Source organism: Plasmodium gonderi (assembly GCF_002157705.1).
Source record: "Plasmodium gonderi DNA, contig: Pgo-contig_255, whole genome shotgun sequence".
NCBI classification, from domain to species: Eukaryota; Apicomplexa; class Aconoidasida; order Haemosporida; family Plasmodiidae; genus Plasmodium; species Plasmodium gonderi.
In genome coordinates this window covers 58988-72017 of record NW_021629167.1, presented here as the reverse complement: position 1 = coordinate 72017, position 13030 = coordinate 58988, and the positions used below count along the sequence as shown (strand labels likewise).

Sequence of the window (13030 nt, the reverse complement as noted above, 5' to 3'; positions counted from 1 at the left end):
ATAATTGCTATATATTAATGTATGAACACAACATTTATAAAGCAAAAAAATAATATTATATGTTATATATTATTGTAATTTAATAAATATATCAAATAAAATCAAAATGGATATTAATTGTAACATTTTTTTGAATAAAATACTTATATTTACAGGAATATTTAATGGAAAAACCATTTTTTATAAGGAATAAAAAAATTTTTACTATATGTCTCATAAGAAAAATAATAATTGAGAATAAGTTAAAGTTTATTAAGAGAACATGATAAAGTGTATATTTATTTTATGAATTTCATTGTAAGCACAAATATGTGCAAATATAACTAATTAATTTTATAAATTTAATTTTATTTTCAGGAAACATATATTGTTTATATATTTATATTTTTTAATTAGAATTTTTCACGTTAATTAAGGTTCAATATTTATTAACCTTTTTTTAATACTTAATTCATTTTGTTTTTTTTTGGTAATTTATCATATTTTTTATAATATAAATAAGATTTATTCGTTGAAAAAAAAAATTTTATAAAAGTAAAGGATCCCTGTATATTGTGTTATATTAGTATGATTCTAAAAAAATTTCTGAAAAAATATCCTATATAAGAAAAAGTTTTTTCAATAATAAAATTGCTTATATATATATCCTCCATTAGAATTTTATATTAACATTTAATACTTTTTCTTTAGGTTGTTTATCACTTAAGAACACTATGTTACAATATGTATAATTATGCTTATTATTTAATATTACACCAATGTCTCGCGTAATTATATATATATTATCATGTAAAAAAATGTAGTAATATTATTAAGAGTAAATAAATTTACAGTATATATGTTTCTATTAAGAAGTAGCGATTCTGTAGTAGAAAATTACAATCAAAAAATGTATTTGAAGTTTTTATTGATAATAGCATAAAACAACGAAAAAAATTGTATAATCAAATATGCTATAGCATATATTGTATACTATATTTTATTATGAAGGTACAAAAAAATAAATTTAAAAGGAAATTTATTTAAAATTGAATTATCAATAAATTCCTTACATTAGTTATAATTTTTTAAAGTATTATTCAGATATGACAATTTCAGTAGTCTCTACTTACTTTACCATTGTTTTAAACAATGCTATATGCTATATTGTGGGTTATTTATGAAATGAATTTTTGCATTATTATAATGGAATTTACAAAAGTGTGTAATATTATACATGCTAATTAAATTTATGCATTTTTTCTTCTACATATTAAATAATGATTAAAAACCTTTTTGATTTCCCGCAATATAATATATTTTACATAATATTTCCTTGGAATTTTCAGTTTTTTACTAATGTAAGATTATTTAAAACATATATGCAGATAATTGAATCAATTTTTTTTCTTTAAATTATTTCTTATTTTTTAAGAGTAAAATATAATTCCATTTTTTAAGGGTATTAGAAATATATTTGCAATATCTAATATATTTATGAACTCAATTACACTTATAATAACATATGTAGGATGAAATATTTTAATAAGTGAATTTCTGAGGTTAATAAAATATTTTATACTTACTATATATTTTTGTAGAGACCACTGCTTTTTCTCTAATTTATTTTATATTTTTTACATTATGTAATGAGGAAAATGTAATTTTTGCTTGTAAGCCTGATGATGATTTTTAAAGAATGATATTCAAAAACATAATGTCGTACATCATAAATTTTACATTTTTTTTAACTTCATGTATTCTCGCATATTTATATATACATACATATTTAAATAATTTCATATGTTTTATATATTTGATTTTTTATGCAAATTTTTTACTAGTATAAGTGCATTTACTGTATTAATATTTTTCTATGTTTTTTTTTTTACTGTAGGATAGACTAGGTTTAACTTCTGAATATTGTACTTTTTTTATATATTTAACCAAATATATTAGAAAATATATAGCCTTTTTTGCATAATTAAAAACTTATATAAATTAATCATTTTAAGTTATTTAAATCTATGTTATACAGCATATATTTATACATCAATATTAAGGAATAAAAATATATAACTATGGTTCATGTGTGCGAAACTTTTTTTATTAGGAGCAGGATATATTATAATATATTATAAGAAAAATCTGATAAATAAAACATTAATTGTTTATTTTTTGTTCAACATAATACTATAAGTCAATATATATAGGAATTTTTTTTATTTCAAATATATTAATAAACTGTAATTATTAATTAAAAAATAAAGAAAAAAGAAAAAAAATGAAAGGATACTCATTATAGAATGCTTTATATAATTTATTATGTAACATATAATTTATATGTATTCTGCGTTTAAAAAAAAAAAAATATATTCTTCATATTAAAATTAAAATATTTATTATTATATGATTCTTGGTGCTTTTTCAAATACATATATATATATATATATATCAAAATTTCTCCTTATTATAATAATAAATGTATTCATTCTACATTTTAAGTATTTAATTATAATAAAATTGGTATTTAACTACAGTTTATAAATTTCAACAATGTAATTTTAGTTATATCTATATGATATACAATTTATACCTTATTTTTAATATATAATAATTTTTTTCTAATTAAAGTACTAATGCACATTTTTCTCATACTAAAACTGCAGAACTTTTTCTTTGATGATATAACATATTAATATGGTTAATTTTTGTATGTTTAGGATTTTAGGGACAAAGAGTTAACGATGATCAAAATAATTTTATCATTTCTATTCATTTTTGTGCTTTTATATTTTTTCTATATATAATATTCCATGATAACATTTTGTATATTAAAAATACATAATGAACACCACTCATTTCTGATTGTTTCATATATAACATTTTAAAAAACTATTATTTATTATATGTACACTTAATTTTTTTATTTTCATTGTAAGAACAGTATTGTAAATGTAGACAAAATATACATTTTTGTTGTAACTATGGATATAATGATATTTTTGTCACTGGAAAAGCATCAATTCACTGATAGAATAGGTGTCATTTGCTATATTTAGAAAGAAAATTAAGTAATAAATAATAAAAAAAACTAACTGGTAACTTCAGAAATTAAATAAAGTGAAAACCATAGCATTTATTAGGCATAAATATTCTAACAATTGAAAACCTTTGCACTATAAAACGTATGTTTATATTTTAAAAAAAAATTGTTCAATATATTTAGTTATTCTGTAAACCGGAATGAAAAAGAATGTATTATCTACAATATATTATAAAAAAAATTCATAAAAAAACATATAATCAATAAAATTAATATATTTAATTTTATTTATTATCTTACAAACCAGAGAAATATTCATTAAATATAATTTAAAGTGGACAGGGCTCTTTAATATTATCGAAATTGTAAAATGACAAAAAAAATTATTTAATTTTATAAAATTATATAGTTATCTGTGATACACATTTTACGTGCTTTATAACTATTTTTTTCAAATGTTTGTATTTTCTAAAATGTATAATGATGCAAATGATAAGAAAAGGAGCATATATTAATGACTATATTTTTTTTATCAAAAAATTATTTCTGATGAAACAAAATTATTAATATTTATAGAGTTACATATTATAAGATGTTTTTATAAATTCAAATTTATAAATAGATTTTTATAAAAAATTTAATCTACCCTTTTAAAAAATGAACGAATTTTTATAATCTATAGTATGTTTAAGCATGTTATTATTTTTCTCTTATATTAAATATATTTGATTATTTCTTTTATTATAATAATTAATTAATCCTATGCATAACTTTAAAGGAATATATATTTTTTAAAACAGAAATAGAACTAAATTTGCGTTCTTATTCTAATTTTACTTTATATTATGTCTTAATGGTTTACAATGTACATATATATATACGCATATTACATTTGTTAACTAATTAAATGTATTATAATATTCATTATTTTTTATATATATATTCATTAACTTACTCCATTTTAGTGACACATGTGTGCATAATTACATTAAATAAAGCATAAATTTTTCATTTAAATTGATTATGCATACAATCATTTATGTGATAATTTTGATAACATGAAGTTTCCTTATTTAGTTTTTTATATGCAATATATCGCATATGTAGTATTCAAATGGTAAAAACAAAAACTGTATTTGTATAATACATTTTTAGTTAAATGGTCAAATTAAAGAAATAATTATCTATAAATAATACTTTAAAATTTTCTTTATAATTTAAACATATAAGATAGAACCTAAGATAATGAATATCATTTATGTCATTAGTTAATTCAGATATCTTTATCATATATATGTAAAATAATAATAATAATTAATATTATATAAATAATATAATATTTCGTTTAAAGGTTATTATATATTTAAGAAAACAATGAATATATTATATGCATAAATTATAATTGTAGAAATGGTGTGAATTTTAATATTTAAGGGAAAAAGTGTTTATAAAATTAAAATTGCATATTATATTGGATTTAGTTACAATAAGGTTTTTGATAATGGTATTATAAAACAGAATATATATTTTATAATAAAATTTAAAAAAATCAAACATATTAATGCATCTCGATTTATTATTTATGTCACGTATTTGAATGCCCACATGTTTAATATAAACAATAGTTATTTTGTAAAAATTCATCTCTCATTGCATAAATTATGTATATTTATTATTTTCAGACTTCATAATAGGCAATAAATTTATACTAATGTCTATTCTTAAATAATACATTAATATATATTTACATCTTTTTTTTATCTTAACATCTTATAATTGTATTATATAAACAATAACTATTAACCTGAAATAAAATATATCATTAATAATTTCCCTTAAAGTTCTCATATAATGAATTAATATGCATTGTTCTATGTGGAATATAACGCTATAATGTATTTTAATGAAGCATAATAATTACATAATTAAAATAAGTAAATGTTGTAATATGCATTTTTATTAATGATATTATAATATGACATAATATATATTACATATAATTATTTTATTCATATTATACGACAAATTTAATATGTTTACTTAATTTTTAATTTCTTATTCATATATTAACTCTTTAATTTTGAGATTTTCTATATTTAGCCCTTAGTAATATACAATATATAAATAATTTTAACTCAGGTATGCTTGTGTAATTATCACATTCAAACTTATAATATATTAATAATTAATTATAGTATTTATGTTTCATTGAATTTCATTAAATTCATGTTATATAATGTTTTTGTCTAAATAAAATGAATACAAATTACGTTATATTTTAATAGTATTCTCATAATTGCTATTATTTGTGTTATTATAAATATTATGTCCCTATACATTTTCTGAAGTGACACATTTAACTTATTCAATTATTTAATATATAATTCTAGTTTTTATTTTATTAATTATTATATAATATTATTTCATGTGTAAAATACATATTATTAGCATCCTTAAAATACAAAATTTAATCTTCTATTCTTATTTATATATTTACAGTAGTTAATAACTTTATATATATATTTATAGATCATTATTATTTTATATATTTTTTGTAATATGTATCATTACTATTTGTCATGTTATAATATATGAAAATTTAAATTTCAAATAATAAATAAAATTATAAATGTTTTAGGATATATTATTTTGATTTTATCATATATTTCTTTATATAGTGTGATTTTATCTTGTCACAACCATTAGGTTTTTTAATTCTATTATTTTACTTAAAAAATATAAATTTAATTTCATAATTTGGTAATTTATATTTATTATCCGTAGTCTAAGGAACTATATGATATACAATATATTTCATCTGCATCATTTTTATATTCCCCTTCATGTATATTCATAACATTGGTATGCTCTTTATATTTTTTATTCCATATATTTATTATCTTCCTTGTCCTTTGTTGTAAATACGAAAAACAAGAGGTATACTGATAATTAAGTTTCATTAGGTTATGTTTATTTATAGGACACTTTTTTCATATACATTTTTTGTAATAATATGTAATATATAAAATGATAAAAAGGAGTATTTAATGTGTTCATTATATTTTAAACCTTATAAATAATGAATGTTATTATCAATATTAAAGATGTTGCAATAAGTGTAGACAAAATAAAAGTTTTTATTCTTCTTTTATTGGAAGAATATAAAATTTTAGTAATTTTAGTACAAGCTGGTATGCCATTCAAATATTCAGTATTTTCTGCCTCAAAAATTTCAAGCATTTTCTGAAATGATATATTATTATTATTTTTACATATTTCTGAGAGGGACTTATATATATTTAAAAGTGCAACAGCAAGAGTAGATTCACCTCTATGTTGTTTAATGCTATCTATATAAATATATAGCTCATTCATATCATTTAATATTTTATATGTTGCTTCATCTAGTCTTACAATATTGTTCTCACATTTATCAAATCCATCTATGCTATTTTTGTTACAAGAGCTAATAATTTTATTGTAGTATTCTCTTTCATCATTAAAATGATTTTTGTCTTTCAAATTTTCTTTTAGTTTGTAGTTTAAATATTTGCAACTTGCTGTTATATCAATTTTATCTGATTTACCTTTTATAAGATTTAAATATTTAACAAAATTAAGACATGAACTATAAAAAACCACATCCCATATATTATTTTCCTTTTTAATATCACTACACACTCTCTTAATAGTACTGTCAACATCATTAGTGATACTGTTATATTCCTTTCTACATCTTGGAAATATACCAGTAAAATCAAACTAAAATTAAGGATCATAGTATATATGATATCTAAAAATATTTCAAAGAAAATATTATATATATTTATTTTACATATATCTTTACTTTAAAATTATATAATTCAATTCTATTAACACATTTAAACATACATCTTCATTCACGATTATAGTGCTACTCATTGTATTTTATATATATAAATAAGGAAAAGAAGTTCATATTTTTTTATTATTATTAGCATTTGTTAAAAATGTTAGAATAAATATAATATATATAGCTTATCTATTATTTTTTATAATATTGATGACATAAAAACATTTAAGTAATTTATATTTATATTAAGTAATTATATAAATTATGGTTGTGTTCTTCAATATCATAATTAAAACGTATTTTTTCATACATTTACACTAACAGATTGTAATTCGTACGTTAAAATGCATAATTCATTTATATAATTATTACTTTTGTTATATATAATAAAATAGTGCTTATCTATAAAAAATAAAATGTGAAATATATCCATTTTACCAATTATTTGCCTTAACGGACTTATTCATATGTAGTCAATTTTTTCTAAATATAGAATAAGAATGTATAAACCTATGAAATACATAGGATAATTAGTTTCATGCTTTTTTATTTTATTTTAAAGTTTACATATATTATATAATTTATAAAGAAACATGATTAAAATTTATTATTCATATTTGATAAAAATTTAATATTTATAAGCAAGAATAATAAAATGATATAGTAATACCATTAAATCCTTAAAAATGAATATCATATTTAAAAATCATTTATAATTCACTCTAATGTATGCTGGATAAATATAAAATTAACATAATATATTTTTTTAAATAATATGCGCATAAGCTATTTTTCTCAGTATCATATATCTTAGTGTATATATAATTTTATTTAATGCCTTATTTTAAAAATCCATTTATAACACTCACTATAATTATTATTATATATGTATAAATTAATATGTTTTTTGTTTAAAAAAAGATTTAATTACATTAAAAAAAGGAACGGAAAACAAAATTTATAATTGAAATAAATAATTATATAATTTCATTCCCTTAACAAAATTGCAATAATGATATTATATTAAAATAAATTATTATGTGTATCATGTAATTAATTTTTTTAATATATTCATGAATTGATTTTAAATTTATCTAAGATAATTCAATATATCCGCCCTTTGAATGCATTCATTGATTTTTTATGCCATATATCCCTTTGATTTATTAATAAGCTTTATAATATTTAAGAACATTTTTGTGATGTATTATTACATCAATTTATAAAGAAAGGGAAATATATATGTTTCTTATTAAAATTTTTTAATACAATAACACGGAAGTATAATATTCTTAATAGTTCCTGTCGTTTATACATATATATAGAAGAATTAAACATTATGATAAAATTACTTTTTAAATAAAAATATATTTATATAATATCTTGAACATTAAATTAAAAATTAATAATATGATAATTATATCTTCATTATAAATAAAATTTTATATAATTATTATTAATATTAAATACTAGCTCATAATATTACTAATAAAAAAAACAAATAATTAAAATTTAGTTATAATGTTTGCATAATACGTACGCATATTTTTAAGCTAAATATGTGTTATAATCACTCCAAATTTATTATAATAATATATTAAATTATATAGCATATAAGCTTGTTTAATGTATATAGTATACAAAATGTACTTTATAATATGCATTTTACTTTTTCTTGAATCTCTGCTTTTATTTTCTACTTTCAATTTTTTTGGGGGGGAGAATCAGATATTCTGTAATAGTATTATATTATTTTTGTGCTCCATCTCAATTATTGTGTGCATATATATACTTTAAAAGAATATAAAAATTGAGAAGGAGATATTTATTTTAATGCAGAATATGTCAAATTATTATGACATATAAATCAATCAGTAAGCATATTTAATTATATTTTCATAACATAATAATTTATATTCTACATATTTGATGTCTCTGTATGCATAGTTATAAGTATATGTAAAATATATAGATAATAATATTTTATATTTAAGTTTAATATAATATTTTACAACACTATTTTTTAATATCTTATTCAAATTCTAATTTTGAACATATATATAAAATATACCATACTAATTTATTCTTAATTTAATTACGCATACAATTACAAATATAAAAAAAATTCCATTTTATTATTATATATATGTGAAAAAAAATATTCTATATATATAAAAAAAAAAATAATAAAATTTTTGTCCCAAACAAAATTTTTAATTTATTTAATTATTTATAGTTATTCAAAATTTTGCGATGTAAAAAATTGAAGCTCATTAAAACGATTTCTATAATAATAGTATATTTATATCTAGTCGTTATATAAATCGTAAAGAATCAATTATTACCTTTACACATTAATAAGAAGGAATATTAATATAATTACTTTGATTGTGAGTGATACATTAGCAATTGTATATATTATTAAAAATCCATAACTCTTTTGTATATGTACATAATGGAATATAATTTATGTCTATAATAAAGTAAAAAAAATATATTAAAACAAATATTGATAAAAGGTATGTGTCACGAAAATAAGTATACATTTCATTATGCTGCATTATTCCACAATATATTTAACCATATATTTTAATACTTATATAAATATATATACTTAAGCGAAGCCTATGTGTGTTTATTGAGAATATAAATTTTGTATGGTTATACATTATTAAAACAGTTTTAATGAAAAAAAATCACTTATTATATATATTAGGTTATGATCTAAATTTATATACATGCTATATATTATAATAGAATGAATATCATGAAATAAGAGAATTCGTGTAAGGATTCTAAATATATAAAACAAATGTGACACATTATTGTATTTAATATATCTTACTGATCTTTATGAAATTACAAATTTTATTCGTTCTTTCAATGGTTATGTAAATATCAATGCCTGGTACCATAATTTATTTTGATGATATCTATAAACGCTTTTAATTGCATTTATCCGTTCATTTCTTCTTCACTGTTTTTTTACTTCAAATTCATAAAAATTTACACGTAAATATATAATTATGATTACGAGAACATCAGTTCATTCTGTGATATTATCTAATGAACTAAAAGAATAAAACCCTATTTTTCAAATGCAGTGCTCTTACATTTTTGAAGCAGATATAGTAATTTCATATATTTCTTCTGCGTATATAACAGAAAAACAAGATTTATATAATTATTTGTTATAACAATTGAAAAGGAAATAAAATAATACATATTTTTTATATAATACAACTTATAAAGAACTAAATTTATAAAAAGGTAACACATATTATATAAAAAACTGCTCCAACGGATATCCATATTTATGTTCTATTTACATATATAGTGAAGTTACAATATTAAAAGAACCATTCATTGAATTCTGATATAAATATTATAATAATACATAATTTAAAATATGCTCCAATTGCACCTATATACTCATATAATTATTGGGTTTCTTCCTTTTATTACATTTAAACAAACAATTATGTATTAGAAGAAATAATGATTAATTGTAGAAGGTAAGTATATCTAACATTTTCTAATATGTTTTTAATTTTTATACTTTGGACAATTTTAGATACGACAAGGAATGCATTAATTTCCATGTTTAAATAACATATATTTATTAAACATATTAATAAAAATATAAAGCAAATTAAATATTTTTACATAATTTAAATTAAAATGTAAAATAATTACAATAAAAATATTTATAGTAATGATAAACATAAAAATAAAAGAAACCTTGATATTCCGGAACTTAGATATAAATGTATAAAAAAATAAATATATAAAAATATGTTAATATATAAAGGAAATATTTCCTTTGAAACTTAGAAAGGCATTGTAGTATCATAAGCAATTAAATCGAAATTAGCATTTCATCTTAATATTTAATATATATATAAGAACATAAATATTATTATTTTTGATGAATCATATGATAATATAATTGAAATATATGCAAGTACAACATAATCTACTATATTAGTCTTTCAAAAATTAAAACGTAAAAATTATTATATTATTAATAACCATCTATATAAATACATATTCTTTAAAATTCAAAAAATGTCATATAAGGTACAATATATTTCATTATTATTCATAGAGTTATAATGTTAAATGATATATGTTTTATTTAAATATTACATCCTACAAATGTATATAGTATTTCTAACTCATTTTGTTATTATATATATATTTATTTTAGTGTTTGTATATATATTCTATTAATGTATATTATACATTTTATTTTTCTTGAGATTCATATTTAGTTTAAATTTCTCAGTGTTTTGACAATATAGACATAGATCAATTAACTCTGTACTTTTCTTAATATTTTCATTATACCTCTTTATATAATATCAAAAATAACATAAACATATTAAAATGGAAATTTATAATTCTTACCCTCATATTATACATATATTTTTTTTTAACTTTAAATTACATGTATATTTATATTATTAAGTGCACGATTAATTTTTCTGTTTCAGGCATATTATTATAATTCAAATGCTATTTTCATAATAGTTATCAAAAATTTGTAAGCAATATATAATTTGTTGTAATCTTTTTTCGATAATGATGATTCTGTTTTATTTCTACAAATATATTTTTGTATGAATTTATTACATTTTATACTATTATTTAACCATGTTCCTAGCAAGGTGAACTATTAAAGTAATGTAATAATAATAAAAAAAATTTTTAAAAAAATTTCAGTAGTAATTATTTTACCATAGGTATTAATCATGAAATCTTCACTTAATTATTATTATTGACATATATATTTTTTATTACATTGTATAGCATTATACATATTGTAATAAATCCCAAAAGAATAAAAACTACAATGGACAACTTTTTATCTGGAAAATTATTATTATATATTTTATATGTTTCAATATAAGACATTTGTTCTGTAGGATTAATTTCCGAAGGTCTCCTACTTCTTGGCTCAGTTGATGTGGATAAATCTCCTTTCAATTTTGGGGAAAATTCATTTTCCTCAAAAAATATTATATTAACGTTTTTATTAATGTTAATATTTAATGATTTTAGAGAATCATATTTTAAAAAAAAATCATGAAAGGATACAGTTTTAGACATACCATCGTTAGAGATTATTATATTTTTAATACTAGATTTTTTGTCTACAAGTATTTTCTGCCATTTATTTTTAAGGTGTTCTTCATAATTAGAATGTAAGTACTTTTTTTTTTCTAAATAATCCTTATCATCATCGAAATCATGAATTTGTTTTAGTATACATCTTTTTAGAGTTGATTAAACAGATTTTTTTCTTTCACACACATAATCAGAGGTGTTAAGTTTATTATTCCAGAATTCTTCAAGCATATCAATCATGTACTTACCTGATGCATTAGTAAAGCTGGATAAATTAATTACTGAAGTTATGAAATCTAGAGAATAATTTATATCTCTGCAACAATTTTCATTCTTGTGTTTTTCAGTACATTGCTTTCTTATTGTATTATAATAAACCATAGCATCTGAATTAAATTTATATATCCATTCATCTACCTCAGAAGAATTTTTAGAATCAGCTTTGGATAATAAATCAATGATCATATCATTTCCAAGTAAATTATTTACATATTTATTTGAAGGTAGATTATCCTTATTAAATGCCTGAGGAATATATTGAAAACATACCATAAATTATACTTATAGCATTACATAATAGAATGAAATAAGATTAATTATAAATGTTTACTATAAATTAATAAATTAAAATTACCTCATTTCCCATTATCAATGGTTTTTATAACTAATATATAATAAATGCTTGTAGGAATAATACATACTTGTTATATACAAGAATTTCTATATATGAACTATATATATTGTTCATATTACTAATTTTATTGTTCTGTATACGAACTTATAAATACATATTCATGCTGAAAATAAAAAATACAACAATTGTTATATTGTAATACATGGATTGTATTTTCATATTTAATTAGATACTTAAAAAAGTAATATTATTTATTAATGATAAATAGATATGAATAAATCTTTGAAAGAGGAACTATAAAACATATATATTAAATTTTTAGTACCCAAACAATATTATGTTCTGAAAAATATCTATTTTAAGATCATAATATTGAAAATAAGTATATAAAAATGTATACATTTATATT

The 13030-nt window shown here is 18.4% G+C and overlaps 2 protein-coding genes across 2 annotated transcripts; both read right to left on the bottom strand.

Moving 5' to 3' along the window:
- Positions 1-5799: 5799 nt before the first annotated feature.
- On the bottom strand, positions 5800-6946 carry PGO_002450 (variable surface protein; the record flags this gene model as incomplete). Its single annotated transcript, XM_028691129.1, has 3 exons — positions 5800-6009; positions 6095-6787; positions 6917-6946. 3 exons carry the CDS (start codon positions 6944-6946, stop codon positions 5800-5802), a joined length of 933 nt encoding a protein of 310 aa, XP_028546930.1.
- Positions 6947-11361: 4415 nt separating this feature from the next.
- Positions 11362-12539, bottom strand: PGO_002445 (variable surface protein; the record flags this gene model as incomplete). The annotated part of the gene is made up of 3 exons (XM_028691128.1): positions 11362-11532; positions 11643-12062; positions 12153-12539. 3 exons carry the CDS (start codon positions 12537-12539, stop codon positions 11362-11364), a joined length of 978 nt encoding a protein of 325 aa, XP_028546929.1.
- Positions 12540-13030: the final 491 nt, after the last annotated feature.